General features: G+C 39.7%; 2 protein-coding genes across 3 annotated transcripts in view; one reads left to right on the top strand and one right to left on the bottom strand.

Annotated features, from left to right (window-relative positions):
• Positions 1-3: 3 nt before the first annotated feature.
• On the bottom strand, positions 4-8,211 carry TLR6 (toll like receptor 6). The gene is made up of 2 exons (XM_033106220.1): positions 8,082-8,211; positions 4-2,523 (listed from the first exon to the last, which is right to left on the bottom strand). Exon 2 carries the CDS (start codon positions 2,452-2,454, stop codon positions 67-69), a length of 2,388 nt encoding a protein of 795 aa, XP_032962111.1. The 5' UTR covers positions 2,455-2,523; positions 8,082-8,211; the 3' UTR covers positions 4-66.
• A 9,739-nt stretch (positions 8,212-17,950) lies between these two features.
• The window catches only part of FAM114A1 (family with sequence similarity 114 member A1), a 61,257-nt gene continuing 60,188 nt past the window's right edge, over positions 17,951-19,019 (top strand). For both annotated transcript variants that reach the window (XM_033106327.1, XM_033106328.1), the window contains exon 1: positions 17,951-18,062. The gene's annotated coding sequence lies outside the window, so the exon portion shown is untranslated. The remainder of the gene's footprint in view (positions 18,063-19,019) is intronic.

Raw genomic sequence — 19,019 nt, 5'->3', positions numbered from 1 at the left:
GTGTTCATCAGAATCCAATTTTATGATGGTTTTTAAAGTTGGATTTCCTGACTTTTTTTTTTTTTTTTAAGTTTTCACACGGTTTTCAGTGATTAGTGTTAAATTCACATTAAAAGCAGCTCGAATGTTAGCCCAAAAAAGTCCATGTTTGCTCTTCTCCTTGGGCCATTCCAAGTAAGTCCGCTTTGTCATAAGAGCCTTCAGCTTGTGATACTTGCAAGGAATGCTGTTTTGTGGAATGGGTTCCAGCAAGATCAGGATTAAGTTATTAGATCCTTCGTGAAAGAGATGGTGGTGGGCAAAGTAGAGTTCATAATGGCACCACTCACTCTGGACAAAGTTGGGAGACAAAACAAAGATGGACTTGTAACTGTTCTCAATGCAGGTGATGATATTTTCCACGATGCTCTTGCCAGGAACAAAGTTTCTCTCATGGAGACAAATCCGTATATCTTCTTTTTCTAGGCACGGAACCAGTTCATTTTTCACCCAGGCAGAATCATGTTCACTGTATGAAATAAAAGCGTGGAACTGGAAAGTTCTTTGGAGTTCATCCAAATTTATGTTCCTAGCCCTGCGCCGGGTCTGGGTCCACTGACACACCATCCTCAGATACCAGGGCAGATCAAAGTAGATACAGAGGATGGTCACAGTGACAATGAACACCAGTCCAGTGACCCCAATGGTGACAATCAGCAGAGCTGTGTTGCAGGATAATGGAGACACATGAAAGTCCTTTAGTAGGGTGTCCTTATAGCTTTCTGGATAGTCACACTTATAAGAATCAGGCCAACCCTCTACCACCTCACTTGATAGTTGGCCTATACTTTGGATAAATTCTCTTAGCTCACATGTACACTGGAATGGATTGTTCCCTGCTTTTATAGACCTAATCTTCTGGCAGCTCTGGAAGAAATGAGCTGATGGGTTGGAAATTGCATTGTAGTCAATGGTCAGTACAGAAAGGCTGCTAAAGCTACCGCATCCGGGAAGGTGGGCTAAAGAATTGAAAGCAACATTGAGTTCTTGCAAAGCTTCCAGACTAGTGACATCTGTAGGGATGTTCCTTATTCTGTTATTGTGAAGATCAAGAACCTTGACTCTGGGAGGTAAGCATCTGAAAACAGAGTGGGTAAGTATATTTGAAGACAAATTTAACACCACTATACTCCCAACCCAAGTGCAATTTCTGTCATGTCTATCATAAGCCAAAGAATTCCAGCTCACATCCAGTGTTTCCAAAGATGTCATATCTTTAGTCATGAGACCTACTTTGTAAAGGTCTTTTAATTCATTCTTTCGTAAGATAAGTGTCTCCAATCTAACTAAAGTGGAGCATTTTTGAAAAATACTGTCTGTGAGAACATTCTGGGTAAAGTTCAAAAATTTAAATGTGCTTGTTTTTTCAGGACAAAGCATGTGTATAATAGGAGTATCTGATATGGTTAACATCATAATGTTCATCTCAGAAAACACCCTGTATAATGCTGTCTGTGAGAAAAGAAAAACTCTGTTTGTAACATGTTCCATTTTTAATGCTTTCAGTGCTGTTTCAGAATAAGTAAAATCTTCTTCATCAATGCTTTCAACTATTGTTAAATTGTAAATATTGAGATATTCTACAGGTCTGGGCCAAAGGAATTGAAAAACTCTAACCAAACATTTCCAAGTTGTTTCCACATGGTTAAGGGTAAAATTCAGTAAGGTTGGACCTCTAGTGAGTTCTGATAAAAATTTAATAAAAATTTGACAGTTGTAATTATTCAGTTTAATATTAGTCAGTTGTAAGCACCCTAAAGTATTAACTGATATGTTCACTTGGACAGAGAATAAATTATTTGGGTGAAAAACGAGGTGAAGTGTTTTTGTATTCAGGATTTGAAGACTTTCTGCCTCATTTTCTTTCACATAATAACCTTCCAAATCCAGAAGAATGTAATTTAGATGCAAGTGAGCAATTGGTAGCAGATCTAATTGTTGTAGCTTTGTAGCACTTAATCCCAAGAAATTCAGTTGCGTCGAGTTGCCAAATTCCTTACAGAGAGGCAGGGCATCAAAATCATTGAACGAGAGGTCTAAATGCTTGAGATTGGTGATAGGATGGCAAGATAGCTTCTGTAATCGATTGTGAGATAAATCCAAATATTCCAAATCCTGGTTGAACTTGAAAATACTAATATCAAGGCACTGGATTCTGTTATGGGAAAGTCTCAAAACTTTCAGCCCTGAGAGAAAGCTTACGTCAGAGAGGTGAAGCTCAGATATGTAGTTCTGAGACATATCTAAGACTTGGGTTTTTGTTGGCAGGCCTTTCGGAACTTGAGTAAGGCCGCTGTTTGACATGTCCACTGCAAATTCACTTTCATCAGAGGACTGGATTATGGTTCCAACTATAAAGGTCACGATGTAAACAAAATGAAAGCTTCTGGCAGTAGAGTCTTTGTGCTTGGTCATGATGTTGAAGTGGCTAGCTCCCAAAGAGTTGTTGCTGTTCTTCAGAGCATCTAGATGTGCATCCAAATTCTAGAAATATAATATACATTGACACGTATAAAGATTGGATAATTGCTATCAGACCTCCACTTACTAAGTACTTTGTACTAAGTACAAAATCTCAACGATGTCTTTATTCACTATCAGTCGTAATGCCACCTAACTCCTACGGTGGAGTCCTGAGAGCAGCAATGGCAGCAGCTGTGGTGGCCACAGGGTAGAATCCTGTGCTTACACCAGAGTGCCCACAATCACACCTGTCTGAAACCACCTACAGGTAGAAGTTAGAAGTACTGTTACAGGCTTGCAAGGGACAAGTGAGATAACATATATACTCCACTCTTTCTGGTCTCAAGACCCCATTTTTGACACAATTCCCATAAAAATGGATATGTGTTTTTCCAGTTCACATTAGACTAGAAGCAACAAATTCAGAGAGACAGGATTCAGCACTTGATAATTTGTAAACATCAAATCACAGCTGACACACTGATAAAACAGGAAAAGATAGATAAATATTAAAAAGTACATGAAGAATTTAGAAGGTTAAAGCTGCTGTATGTAAGAGATAATAGTTTCCCCAGAGCCCAGAAAGTCTCACTGCACTACAACATAGCATAGATGTTGATGTTTGTGACAATCAGTGAACGAGAAAAGATTACCTGGCTGAGGAGGTAGAGGCAAGTGCATGAGCCCACAGACCCCATTTTTACCACCGGGACAAAGGGTTGGAACTTTGAGGCTCACTGGATCCCTTTGAGACTCACTGGATCCCATTTGGTGTAGGATCTGATCTACACCAAAAAAGCATCTAGGAGCCCCCAGGGAACAAGAGCAGACAACAACATTTCTTAAGTAGAGTCTTATGTAGAAGGACTAACTGAGAGCAGATTTTGACTAGTTGTTCAGTTTTATTAATAAAAAAGATCCACTGTTCATTACCTGAGGGAAACACCAAAATAGTTAAGAGATACGTAGGGTTTCAATGAACCATTCTTCCGAAGAGTAATCACTCTTCTGGGTTGGGGGAGTATCATTACAAAATGGCATATGGTTTATTAAAAAGCCAATTATACTTTAATTTTTTAAAAATGGCAAATAGTTAAAAGATCCTTTTAACTTCTCCTCCCATACAGCCTCTCCCAATTGTCCTCCAAAACACCCAAGAAAATACAGAAATGCTTGAAAACCCACCTTGCTACTGAAAGCAAAGAAAGATGAAAAATTAATGGCAGGATCCAAAAGCATCTACACTCATGAAAAAGTAATTGAGCTGTATAAAGTAAACCAGCATACTTAAGCTTTGTCTCAGGAAAATAGACTCCCTGATGAAAAGTATGAAGAAATTTTGTCCTTCTCTCTGTTTGTCTCTGATTCAAACACAAAGTTTGAGTAACAACCAGGTAATTTAGTAGCATTTCTTTTACCCCAATGGTACTGATGTGAGTGGGTCACATTACTGAGTTTTCCTTTTATAGACCACCACTTTCCAACTCTCCATCACACAATGATTAACCCAGATAAAAACTGGGCAAGAAGTACTCTCACCACCTCTATTCAACATCGCATACTGGAAATCCTAGCCAGAGCAATTAGGTAAGAAAAAGAAATAAAAATCAACTTGGAAAGGAAGAAGTAAAATTATCTCTGTTTGCAGATGATATGACCTTATATAGAGAGATCCTAAAAACTCCACCAAAAACCTCTTAGAAAATGAATAAACAAATTCAGTAAAGTTTCAGGATACAAAACCAACGTACAAAATCAGTTGTGTTTCTGTACACTAACAACAAACTCTCTGAAAAAGGAATAAACAAAACAATCCCATTTACAATTGCATCAAAAAGGATAAAATACCTAGGGATAAATTTAACCAAGGAGATGAAAGGTCTGTAGAGTGAAACAGGAAGGCACTGATAAAAGAAACTGAAAAAGACGAAAATAAATGGAAAGATATCCTGTGTTCGTGAATCAGAAAAATCAATATTGTTAAAATGCCCATACTACCATACTACCCAAAGCCATCTATAAATTCAATGCAATTGAATTCCAAAGGGATTTTTCACAGAAATAGAAAAAACAAAGTTATAGTAATCAAAACAGTATGGTATTCACATAAAAACAGACACAAAGACCAATGAAACATAATTGAGAGTCCAGAAATAACCCATGCATAAATTGTCAACTAATATTTGACAAGGGAGTCAAAAATACTCAATGGGGAAAGAATAGTCTCTTCAATAAATGGTGTTGGGAAAACGATATGCACATGTAAAGGAATGAAGTTGGACCCTATCTTACTTACTCCACTTGCATAAATTTACTCAAAATAGATTAAACTCTTAACTATAAGACTGAAACCCTAAAACTCTGAGAAGGATACACAAAGAAAAATCTTCTTGACATTGGTCTTGGCAATGATTTTTTTGGATCTGACACCAAAAACATAAGCAACAAAAGCAAAAATAAACAAGTCAGGCTATGTCAAACTAAAAGGATTCTATACAGCAAAGGAAACAATCAACAAAATGGAAAGTCAACCTACAGAATGGGAGAAAATATTTATAAACCATGTTATCTGATAAGGAACTCATAATATATAAGGAAATCACACAACCCAATAGCAAAAAAACAAAACAAAAAATTCAATTTAAAAATGAGCAGGAGACCTAATTAGCCATTTTTCCAAAGAAAACATACAAATCTCTGACTGGTACGTGAAAAGATGATCAATATCACTAATCATCAGAGAAATGTAAATCAAAACCACGTTGAGATATCACCTTATACTTGCGAGAATGGCTGTTACGTACCAAGACAAGAGATAAGTGTTGGCAGGGATGTGAAGAGAAGGGAACCCTTGAGAACTGTTGGTGAGGATGTAAATTGGTGCAGCCACTATGGAAAACAGTAAGGAGGCTCCTCAAATAATTAAAAACAGAAATACCATATGACCCAGCAATACCACTTCTGGGTATATATCTGAAGGAAATAAAATCACTACCTGAAAGATAGTGCCGTGTTTATTGCCACATTATTCACAATAGCCAAAACATGAAACCTAAGTCCACTGATGAATGGGTAAAGAAAATGTGAAATATATATAAATGAAATATTTTTCAGCCATAAAAAAGAAGGAAATTCTGCCATTTGTGACAACGTGGATGGACTTTGAGGGCATTATGGTAAGTGAAATTAAGTCAGAGAAAGACAAATACTCTATGGTCTCACTTATATGTGGAATCTAAAAAAGTCAAACTCATAGAAACAGAAAGTAGAAAGGTGGTTTCCAGGGGCTAGAGAAAGGGGAAATGGGGAAATGTTGGTCAAAGGGTACAAACTTCCAGATACAAGACATAAGTTCTGGGGATCTAAAGTGAAGCCTGGTGACTGTAATTAACAGTGCTGTATTATATACGTGAAAGTTGCTATGAGAGTAGATCTTGAATAGTCTCAACATGCACATACACACACACGCAAGAAGGGAAGGCTTTAGGGAGCTGAAACTGAGAGAAGACTCTGAAATCCCCAAGCAGATTGGACTATGATGGAATACTAGCTTCACAAAGATATCCACGTCCTAATTCCAATTTGTGAATCTGCTATTACATGGAAAAAGGGAATTACCAGTGCTGCTGGAATTCAGGTTGCTAATCAGCTGACCTTAAAATAGGAAGAGTGTCCTGGATTATTTGGATTGGCCCAATGTAATTGCATCATTTATAATGGGTCCTTTCACGTGGGAGAGGGAGGCAGAAATAAGAACTCTCATTTCCTACTGGCAGAAATGAAAAATTAGTACAACCTTTCTGAATTTTGGTCACATACATAAATTCCTTAAAAATATGCTTACCCTTATTTTAGCAATTCCAGTTCTCAGTATTTGCTTCCAAAGGAATGATCAGAGATACACATAAAAATATTACTATGAGGTTGCTCATGACATGATGAAAAACGGAAAACAAAAAAGATAATGTCTAGTGTAGAAAATGGTTTGATCAATTATGACACACACATAACATGGAATAGTCCACAGCCTCAAATACGGCACTTTTGAAAAAAAAAAATGTCTACAATATAATGTCAAGTGAATAAAAGAATACAAAATTGTATATGTGATAGGATTCTAATTTTGTAAAATATAATTAAAACTTGACATATACAAAAAGCCTAGGGGAAAAAGAGTGGGAAGAAATATATCAAATGCTAATAGTGGTTATTTCTGGATCTCTGAATCACAGATAAATTTATTTTTCTTTCTTATGCTTTTGTATATTTCCAAATTTTCTAAGTTTAGAAGTCAAAAAAGCTTGTCTTAAAATACAGCTAATGTAAAAATATTTTATATTTAAAAAAACACGCTTGTTGTGTGTGTGTGTGTGTGTGTGTGTGTGTGGAGAGAGAGAGAGGGGTGGAAGAGAGAGAGAAACTTATTCTATATGATGCTAGATAATTGACATTAATGAATGAGAACCCACCATCTAAAGGTCCCCCTCCATGGTGTCTGTGTTCAGGCGACGGAAACTTAGCCACCATGTGGGAAAGTTGATCAGCTGCCCTTATACTAGTACCCTGCCCCATAACACAAATATTCCTCTGAGAGAATTTACACCCCCAAGCAGTTCCTAGTGTACACACTCAATAAAACAGCCAGGAGATTTTATATTTAAGAAAAAATAAAGGAGAGGAACAAAGAGAGATGAGAGTGGAAGATCAGAGAGTTCACAACTTCTTTTTAAAGGAAGTAAAAAACGATAAAAGATAAAAGTTTTGTTTTTTCTTTAATGTATCAAATGAAAAGAGGAGAAAAAAAGAAGATGGAAGAAGCTGTATTTCAAGAATAAAGCCACAATAAATAGGATGTACGAAAATTGAAACTACCAGAAAGGAAAGATCGGAAAAACATTAAGTGAGGTTAAGTGTGAGTTCATTACTAAGTCAACAAGTATGCAAGAGAAACATTGTTTTATTGTTAAAGTTTAGGTAGAGACCCAGAGAAAAGCAAGTTCTAGGTCATTCTCTGCCACCTCCTCCATGTAATAAATGTTTAGTCAGAGTGCACTGCGTTCCAGGACTTTGCTGGGTGTTACGTACTGGGGATATGAATACGAATAGTACTGGCAGAATCCTTGCTTTCAAAATGCTTATAAATTAGTGACAGATACAAATAACCAATTATAGAACCATGTGAAAGGGGAGATCAAACATTTATGTCTACTATAAAGATATCTTATATGTGATAGGTGCCTTATCAGTGGCATAAATTACGGTGTTACTGAAAACAAGGAACTAGAAAAGGTGAACAGAGAAAATGTAGACAAAAGCCGAAGAAATAAATATCATCGGTTAGTTTTTTTCCCTTAACTACGACTACAAATGCTAGTTACTTTTATATCTTTTCAAGATGGCCACATCTTTATCTTTTTTTGTATATTTGGAAGGACACTTGCAACATCTTAAAAAAACGAAACGAAACTTAAAATCATCTTGTAAAAGTATCAAAGAAACATTACTATTTCCTACACATCTTGCTTGTTTGAAGTAATTATACCATAATTTGAAAAAGCCACAAAAGCCTGCTTACTTACCAAGATTTCTTTCTCAGAAGAAGAGAAAATAACTTCTAAATGCAGAAAAATAAGCGCTTGACAAAATGCAAGTCCTTAGCTTAGGTAAAGCAACACCACAGAAACAGTTTTGTGCCATCTGTTGGATTTCTCTGGAATTAGTCCTATGTGTGAATTCCGCTTTCAAAGGTTACTGCAAAGCATGTGAGTCAGCAGGTTTCTGCGGGCTACAGACTAAAACAGTAATCAAAATTTTAAATTCATACGAGCAAGCAGCTTATGATAATTTCGGTGTGAAGAAAACTGTTTCTAAGGTAACATTTATCTGTAAGAGTTTGCAGCCTGAATGTGCAATTGTCACCAGAGTGAAAGTTATTGAACTTGCTTGTTTTCTCTTATCACCATACTTACCATTTCCAAAATAATTGCAACTACCATTATCAAGCAATTCTGGATCATTAGCATAGCTGGACGCAATTTAAATAAAATGAGCTTATGTCCAAGATTTGTTCTTGTATTTTTTTAAAAAAGCAACTTTCAAGGAACGTTTAGAAGTTGATACATATATAGACACACCTGGGAAAAATTGCACCCTGTTTCTTCACATTTCAACCAACATTTAGTATTATTAGAGGTTATAATTCTAGATTCTAAAATAATAACACTGAGATTCTACAGAATTAATTAAAAAATCAATTTTCTAAAGGGCATTTAGAATAATTTGAGTGATATCGTCAAATGAACTAAAAAAGGAGTCTGAACACATAAATATGGACAGATAATTTTGGACAAAGAAGCCAAAAACATACAATGGAGAAAAGACAGCCTCTTCAATAAATGGTGCTGGGAGAATTGGAAAGCCACGTGCAAAAGAATGAAACTATACTGCTATCTGTCACCATGAACCAAAATTAACTCAAAATGGATCAAAGACCTAAACATAAGACCTGAAACAATAAAATGCATACAAGAAAACATATGCACTAAACTTATGGATCTTGGGTTCAAAGCGTATTTTATGAATTTGACTCTAAAGGCAAGGGAAGTAAAAGCTAAAATAAAAAAATGAATGGAACTATATCAAACTAAAAAGCTTCTGCACAGCAAAAGAAACCATTGACAAAATAAAGAGGCAAGCAACAGAATGGGAAAAGATTTTTGCAAACAACGCCTCAGATAAGAGGCTAATATCCAAAATATATAAGGAACTCATACAACTCAACAACAACAAAACAAACAATGCAATTAAGAAATAGGCAGAGGACCTGAAGAGACATTTCTCCAAAGAGAACATACAAATGACCAATAGACATGTGAAAAATGCTTAACATCACGCATCATCAGAGAAATGCAAATAAAAACCACAATGACATGTCATCTCACCCCAGTCAGAATGGCCATCATCAACAAGACAAATAATAACAAGTGTTGGAGAGACTGTGGAGAAAAAGGAACCCTCATACACTGTTGGTGGGAATGCAGACTGGTGCAGCTGTTATGGAAGGCCGTGTGGAGGTTCCTCAAAAAATTAAGAATAGAATTACTATACGACCCAGCAATCCTTCTCCTGATTATCTACCCAAAAAATCTGAAAACATTTATCCATAAAGACATACCATGTTTCCCCGAAAATAAGACCTAGCCGGACAATCAGCTCTAATGCGTCTTTTGGAGCAGAAATTAATATAAAACCCGGTCTTATTTTACTATAAGACCCGATATGTAATATGATATGATATGATATGATATGATATGATATAATGTAAGGCTGGGTTTTATATTAATTTTTGCTTCAAAAGATGCATTAGCGCTGAATGTCTGGCTAGGTCTTAGTTTTGGGGAAACACGGTATGTGCTCCAATGTTTATTGCAACTTTATTTACAGTGGCCAAGACATGGAAACAACCAAAATGTCCTTCGATAGACGAATGGATAAAGAAGTTGTGATATATATATACAATGGAATACTATTCTGCCATAAGAAAAGATGAAATAGTACCATTTGCAACGACATGGATGGATCTTGAGATTATAATGCTAAGTGAAGTAAGTCAGACAGAAAAAGAAGAGAACCATATGATTTCACTGATATGTAGTATATAAAAACGAAAACAACAAAAGAACAAGACAAACAAATGAAGAAACAAAAACTCAGACACAGACAATAATTTAGTGGTTACCAGAGGGTAAAGGGAAAGGAGGTTGGTAGATGAGGGTAAAGGGGGTCAAATATATGGTGATGGAAGGAGAACTGACTCTGGGTGGTGAACACACAATGTGATATACAGATGATGTATTACAGAGCTGTACACCTGAAATCTATGTAACTTTACTAACAATTGTCACCCCAATAAACTGTAATTAAAAAGAAAAAGGAGTCTGGAGACTTTGGCTAGAAATAAATGATAAAGATTTTGTCAAGAGTCTTAGAGTTTGGAAACTGGAAATAGCTAGGTGAAAAACCCAGAAGTGTTCCAAAGAAGAAAGAAAAGTTCAAAGTTCCCAGGCTAGTTAAAACAAGAGTAGAATCGTTTTCCTCCTACCTCAACCTACTTGATTTCAGTAATTTAGCAGCATGACTATAGTGACTGCATTTTATTTCTTCACTCTATTTCTTCATAGAAACAAAGGTTGATTAAAAGAGAGGGTGTCTGGTTAACCAGATACTTCACGCAGCCAGGATACCCTAGTCCCAAGACTTCCCACTTAATTGAGGTCTGTAAAGAGCTGAACATATGAGTTAAATAATCATTCTGTAATTAATCCCACTGTCTAGTATTACCTTATCATTACAGAAAAACAAGTTAAGACCCTACAGTTTGACCCATGACAAAGCTGGACATCTGCTAAGAATCACTTCTGCTTTCAGGAGGAAGGGAAAGGCCAGCTTCTTACCATTCATTCTTTCTCACCAGACATAACAGGAAGTTTCCTCAGGTCTATGGCGGATCAGCAAGGAGTGGCTGGGTCTCTGTCAGACCAGCAAAAGCAGAGAGCTAGAGAGCAGCAGATATCTGTGACACTAGGAAATCGGATTTGTGAAACAGGCAGAGGAGAGAGGGGCTAGCTGTGGCTTTGTGGGAATTTCAAGCAACGCTGGACTAAAGTCTTTACAGAAATACACATGTGCACAAATGCATACACACATCACAGCAGATTTGGTCACATCGCACAGTGACTTTAACAAATGCACATTAAGGCATTGCATAACAATGTTGGTTTTCAGAAACAAGGAGAATGTTCTTCTTGAGGATGTTATAATTCTGAGAAATGTCTTTAAGAAGATGATGAAACCCACACAAATCCGGTAATGTGGAAAAGAGCATCATGGTCGTGGAACAGACAGCACTGGGCTGACCACCTCACACTGCCATGTACAAGCTGTGTGGTCCCGGGCAAGTTGCTTACTCTTACAGAGACGTCATTTATTCATTCATAAACTAGGAGTACTTGTGATTTTTAGGGAAGATAATGAATATAAAGTGGCTGCCATGGTGATTGACACAGAAGAGAAGTCATTGGAGTAGTCATGGGGCTTTAGAATTCCATGCCAGCCTTACCTTTTCATATGCTGAGGTGGAAAGACTTTAGGATATACTATTAAGTGAAGAAATGTAAGGTGCAGACAGTCTGGAGAGTGTGACATCATTTGTACAAAATCGGGTCTGCCAGACATTTACATAAGTCATCTTGCCAGGCATTGTTCTGAGTAGGGCTTCTGGGAGGGAATTCCTGCCCGTTCTAGGGAAACTTTTTCACTTTCCCGTTCCCGAATCCCGAGAAAAGTTGGTTGGGAAATTGGGAAAATGTGCTCCTTGAACCCAGGTGGTTGGTAGTATCGACTGTCACTTTGTGGAAACGAGTCATTGTGGAGAACAGAAAACAGTTTGTATGTTGGGATTTGGGAATGGGAAAGTGAAAAAAAATTCCTGAGAACGGGCGGGAATTCCTGCTCAGAAACCCTAGTTCCAAGTACTTTACAAGTATTAACTCATTTAACTGTCATACAGGTGCTATGAGATAAGTACTATCATTGTTCCCACTTCAGGGGGAAGGGAAGAGGGAAGCAGTTAGTACACTGTCCAAGGTTGCACCGTTGGTCAGTAGTAGGGCTGGGGTTTGAACCCAGATGCAAGCTACAGACAAGCTACAGTTTGGGAAAAGATACTTGTAACACATATAACCATAAAGAATTACTATCCAAAAAATATAAAGAATCTCTACAAATCAATAAGAATATGACTAACAAACCCAATGGGAGGATTAGCAAAGAATACAAACATATGGATAACAGGAAAGGAAACGGAAATAAGTCAAACATAATAAGGAAAACATCCTCATTAGAACATGGGAAATACAAATTAAGACAACCAGGAGACACCATTGTACAACCCGGAGATGGACAAAAATTAAAGCATCTAGTAATATCAAATGTTGATCAGAATGTGAGGAAACATCTGTCAAACATGTCCAGAGATTCCAACTTAAATGGCCTGAGATGGGGCCAGGCATCAGTACTATTTTAAAAGCTTTTGGGATGAGTCCATTCCAATATAATGAGGATCAGGGCACTTTGAGACCTGAACTCTACCCTGAACACATCGCCCTCTAGTGGTCCCTATTTTCTCAACGGCTTCCTTCACATCTCAGAACCTGGAGGTGATAGAGGTGTCTTTGACTCTCAATTGCTACTTCTATATCACTGTTCCTCCTGGCAACACTTGAAACCTACCCCTACTGGTTGCAATCATCCACAGAGATCCTTCACTCCCTCATTCATTGAGTATTTTAGCACCACTCACTGTTTAAGTCCACCACCACCCCTGTCATGATTCTGGTGATTTCAATAGCTACGAGGTTGGACACTCAAGTTCGCAAACTCATCCTAGAAAAAGTGCTACATACCTCATTGCTGAATATCATTATGGTCACCTTGGAAGTACTCCCCTTGGGAAGCTATGCACCGACGCGAGTGCCTAGTCCACGCTTCAAAGCGATTTTGGAACTCATTTTCTGGAATGGACATCAGAGCTGTCATCATATTACCCTTGATGTCCTGAATGTTATCCAAATGTCATCCTTTCAATATTGCCTTTAACTTCCAGTGAAGAAAGAAGTCACTGGGGGCCAGATCAGGTGAGTAGGGAGGGTGTTCTAATACAGTTATTTGTTTACTGGCTAAAAACGCCCTCACAGGCTATGCAGGCTATGCAATGCACAGAGCTGGTGCATTGTCGTGACGCAAGAACCACGAATTGTTGGCAAAAAGTTCAGGTCATTTTCGTCTAACTTTTTCACGCAGCCTTTTCGGCACTTCCAAATAGCAAATTTGGTTAATTGTTTGTCCAGTTTGTACAAATTCATAATGAATAATCTCTCTGATATCAAAAAAGGTTAGCAACATCATTTTGAGTCTTGATTTAGACTGATGGAACTTTTTTGGTCATGGAGAATTGGTTGACTTCCACTGTGCACTTTGACCCTTTGTTTGAGGATTGTATTGATACAATCCTATGTTTCATCACCAATGATAACACAGCCCAAAACATTGTCTTGCTTCTCCAAAAGGTCTTGGCAAACTTCGACTCTCCTTTGCTTTTGTTCATCAGTGAGCTCCTTCGGGACCATTTTTGCACACACCTTTCTCATGCCAAGATTTTCGGTTAAGATTTTCCTAACAGATTTTTATCGATGTTTACTTGGTCTGCTATGCTTCTCATAGTCAGCTGATAGTTTTGACGCACAATTTGACAATTTTTTGCAATGTTTTCATTGGTTCTGCTCCTTACTGGCTACCCTGACCTCTCTTCATCAGTGACGCGTTCTCTCCCCTCAGAAAAACATTTAATCCATTTGTACACTGCTATTTTCTTCATGGCATTATCCCCATAAACTTGAACTAACATGTCCCTGATTTCACTTGCACTCTTGCAAAGTTTAACAAGAAATTTAATGTTTGTTCTTTGCTCTAATTGAAGCTCAGACATTCTTGCAACGGCACACAAAAACACGCAACAATAATGAATGCCACTCATCAAGACACCACCACATGTTTACATGAACACAGCTGTGAGACACTGATATACCAAGAGTATGAAACCTCACTGAGCTGTTTGTACAGTGCTGCCAACGTAAATGCATGGTGGCAAGTTCGCGAACTTAGTTGTCAGACATCGTATGTAGAGATTCTTTCATTCCTTTGACTTCTTAGTTCTTTGATATTCTCTCTTCTAATGATCTTGTTTTGCAACCTACTTCACCCTTATTATACTCTAGATATTATTATTTCTAACGGCTGCACCCTCTCCATAATCTCAGTTGCCAGCATCCCACTTTCCAGCTATTACCTCTAACTCTTTCCCTTTGATGCCAACAATTCCCTAGCCCTGCACTGGACTGAAAGATTATGATGCACCTTTTTAATCATCCTGCTGTATACAACCACAGCTACCTTACTCCTCTCTCCTCAACCCAGGTTCAATGCAACTTGCCACTGTACTATACTAAACCAGAGCAGCTGAATGTAGTTGGAGAAAATATATACCCATGATGATTTTCACTTAATATGCATGATTGGGTCCCAACCTCAAGAGGGAGCAGCAATCCTACTACCTTTTCTACTCCCCTTCCCCACCCCATTCACTTTCCCACTCTCCTATCTTAAACCTCTTCCTCTCTCTTACGCTTCCAACACCTCCTTCCCTTTCTCTCTCTCAGCTGCAAAGAAAATAGCTGCAACCAGAAGAGCATTTCCATCTGTGTGTTACCTGCCACTGAGTGGGCTCCAACTCCTGGAGACACTATGAAGAAGTACTGTCCACAATGTCCTGTCCTCTGCAGCCCTGCTCAGCTCATGGAGACTCATGCCTGTGGCTTCTTTTATGGAGTCAGTTCATCTCATATTTGGTCTTCTTCTTTTCCTGCTGCCTTCTATTTTCCCCAGCATTATTGTCTGGGAAATAAGATGTGCCTGGAGTAGGACAGCTTTAGTTTTGTCATTTTTGCCTACAGTGATGTTTCAGGCTTAATTTACTCTGGGACCCACTTGTTCATTTTTCTGGTGGTCTCTCTGACACCGTATTTCAAATGAATTCCTTTTATTGTCCTATTAGCCTTCTTCACTGTCCAACTTTTGCATTTGCACATAGTAATTGGGAATACGAGGATATTAGCCACACACCCCCACCCAAACTCAACTAGCCTTCCTGTTCTACCTGCACTTTTCTCGATTCTCCTGAATGAACTGTGTCTAGAGCCAATACCTCCTCATGGAGCACTGAATCTCATTCCTGCTTGTCTACTCAAGGAAATCACTCTTGCAGTTAGCCTCTCTACTGTTCATCATTTCCCGCCTCTAATGTATGATTCCAATTAGCATACAATTTCTCCCATATTAAAAAATATCCCTTCCTTTGAACCCACAACTTCTAACTCTTTGCTCCTCTTTATGCCAGGACTCCTTGAAAGAATTGTTTTACTCACTGTTTCAAATTAGTCTCCTCCCATTCTCTCAAACTCACTCCAATAAAGTTTCCTTCTCCATCACTCCAGAGAAATAGCTCTTGTCAAAGTCACCAATGACCTACACATTGCCACATCCAAGGGTCAATTCTCCATTTGCATCTTAGTTGAACTATCTGCAGCATTTCACACAGTTAAAAGATCATGACAAGTTTCTTACTTAGCTCTGGGACCCCATCCTCCCATCCTCCACTCCCACACACTTCCCTCCCAATTTCCTAAATCACTGGCATTTCTTCCCAGTCAGGGTCTTCCTTATCTCTCTAACATGGAACACCCAAGGCCTTCACTGACCACAGCTGCTCCTACTCATCTTTCTCTAGACCCTGTCGACTCTCTAATCTGCTTTATTTCACCACCAGATATAGATCTTGTGAAGGTCTGTCTCGCTTTCAATAGAATGTAGTTCTCTGAGGGCAGGACCTTGCTTTTCTCCTTATGGTGTTCCTGCACCTGTAACAGGTGTAGGGTACATAATACATGCTCAAAAAAGTTTTGCTGAACGAATGGTTGGAGGACAATTTCACAATATGTAGTGAAGGGGACCTGGCTATCCCATTTCTAGCCTGAGGTACAAGAAAACATATGAGTATACAAAGATGGCCATTGCAGCACTATATGTGATAGTGAAACCTGAGACACACCAAATGTTCATTGATTGGGGAATGGATATATTGTGGCATAGTCATACAATGGAATTCTATAAAGACTTTGAACTAGAGTTACATGTATGAACATGAATGGTTATCAAACATATAATGTTGAATAAAAAAGTGTATAGGATGTAATTTATGACATTTTAAAACATTGAAAAACAATTCTATATAGTGTTTATGGGGGAGGATATAGGCAGTAAAATATAGAAACATGGGTTGGAAGTATACACAACAACCTCAGAACAGTGGTTATCTCCAAGGAAGGTGGTGAATGAAAGGGACAGGGTTTTAAACATATCTGTAACATTTTTTTCCTTTTTATTTTATTTTTTTTTTCCTTTTTAAAGCAAAAAAATTTTTTTGTTAAATCTAAGTACTGTCACAGTATTTGCTACCTTTTTTACACAATAAACAGAATAAAATATTCTGTTTATTTACAGAATAAATAACAGAATAAAATATTATTTTTTACAGAATAAGGTATCATTCTCTACTTTTCTCTATGTTCTAAATACGCCATTTATTTAATGAATAAAATATTTTTGATTTGCAGAAAAATAAAAGTTTTGAAATAAAGCCTGGTGGGCTTGGAAGCAACAACACTTGAGTGAAAGGGCATAATTTGCAGTTGGCAACAAAACTTATTCCTAGGATTGCTTGGTTAATATTCTTTTGTTGGAAAGGTGTGGTTTGGATCAAAGGAGAAAAGGAAACCAGCCTTAAAAAGGGGAATGTCTGACTGGGCTGTTGCCACAGCAGGGAGGGGCAGGTGGAGCAAAGGTGCTAGCTGTCCCTGGGCAAGCGCAGAACTCACAGGCATGGATGTTTGGGTCTATGGTACGTACACCAATAGACACCTGCACACCTGAAACACAATTTGCTAACACACACAGTTGCAGAACTCAGAATCATTGTTTTAAAAATTATATTCCCTGACTTTTATATAAAATACATACACATACATATATATTTACAAGAATAGGTTTATACTATACATACACCTTTCTAACCCCCCTGTGTACTCGACTTACTAATAATTCGTCTGTGGCCTCCCTTCTGTGTCAACGAATCGGATGTACAGACATATTTTTAATGGCTACAGCATATCCGCGTGTTTGAAATTATTAATACTATAGTTTACTTCACCAAATCCCTTATTGTAGGACAAGTTGTTTCCCAGTTTCCCTGGCATGAAAAACTATAATAAACATGCTTACACGTACATATTTGCACATTTGACTGTTTACGTAGGACAAATTCGCAGATACGGAATTTCTGGGCCAAAGCTAGTGCATTTGAATTTTGATCCACATTTCCAAACTGACCTCATCCAAAGTGCTTTTGTTTGGTTGGTAGGTTTTAAGTCAGATTACACTTCCACAAACAGGGCAAGAGAAAGCTATTTAACCCAAACTCTTGCTGAACTTGAGCGACCCCTTCTCAGGAAAACGGCGGGCTTTTCTGGATGCTTCAAAGGAAGGAAAGGGATCTGGCGATCCCCGAGACCCGCCCCCGGTGGGGTTGGAGCCCCTCAGGCTCTCCTCGCAGGCACAGAGCTAGAAAAGCAAAGCACCCCGGGGAAGGTGAGAAGCGCAGCTGAGACGCTCGCAGCCAGGCGAGGGAGTGCGAGGGCGCCCGGCTGCGCTCGGGGGTTGGGGCCCAGCGCACGCGGGGCGGGGCCCGGCCTTGGGCGGGCCGCGGGGCGGGGCAGCTGGGCCGAGTGTCCCCCTCCAGGCCCGCCCTCCGGCCGCGTCCCCGCCGGCCCTGCCGACGTGGCGGGGCGGGACCCACCAGGCTCTCCCGCGCGCACTCGGCCGCCCAAGCGGTAAGGACCCCGGGCACCCCTTTCCCGTCCCCTTCCCCGGGCGGGCGGGGACAGCGGGGTGGTGGGGAGACCCTGCTGTCTCTCCTGGTCCTGGACCCTCATTCCTGCTCGCTGCGTTAGTGAGAAGCCTTTGGCAGGGACTTGGCACGGGACCCGGCAGGACCGGGCTTGGGGTGAAGGTCCGGGGAGGCGCGGGCGGCGCGGCCGAGGGCCCTGCGTGGGTGCGGGCGTGTGAGTGTGTGTGTGTGAGTGTGTGTCGCTCCGGGTCCACGCTCATGCACACACCCACACGCCTGCACGCCGGGTCTGCACCCTCGGCCGGGGGGAACCTCCGCGGAGCCTGCCTTGAGCTCTCGAAGTATCCAGTCCCGGTACCAAGAAGCGCTGGAAAAGTTTCCCCAGTGTCTCAGGTCCAAGTCAGAGGCAGGCTGCAGGGTCTGGGAAGCCAGGGGCAAAGAGGGAGCAGGTCCCCGTAAGGCAGAGGCCACCGTCCTGGGGTTCTCCGGTCGTTGGCTTCAGAAAACCTAGCACAGGCCTTGACGTCTCACCCAAGCTCATCATCCCTCGCCCTGCAAACCCACGTCCTGCCGACTCTTCCACCCCAGCCAACACCCTAAGCTGGCATCATCTCGGTTTAAGCATCCTCCCGTCCTCCCCGGAGTCCTATTCCCTACCTCAGCCCCACCCACCCACCCTATCTTCTCTTATCTGCCTCTGGAGTCTACTGAGTATTTCCAGCCCTCTCAGATCAGGCACCTGAACTTAATTTTCCTAGAGTAGGAAGACATCTCTGTATGGGCAGTGGGGAAGCGAACTATGCCCTACTGATCCCATCAGTTACCTTCCTGCACGTCTTGAGGGATACAAGCAAGTGGCTTTTAAAATCAATGTTTCTTGAACTCTGGAAGATCTCAGCCACCCAGAGGAAACTGAGGACGAGACCGGCTTTCTCCTCAG

The sequence above is a fragment of the Rhinolophus ferrumequinum genome, chromosome 5 (assembly GCF_004115265.2).
Source record: "Rhinolophus ferrumequinum isolate MPI-CBG mRhiFer1 chromosome 5, mRhiFer1_v1.p, whole genome shotgun sequence".
Classification (NCBI taxonomy): Eukaryota; Metazoa; Chordata; class Mammalia; order Chiroptera; family Rhinolophidae; genus Rhinolophus; species Rhinolophus ferrumequinum.
Note: the sequence above shows the minus strand (reverse complement) of the source record. Positions and strands in the feature narration are given on the sequence as shown.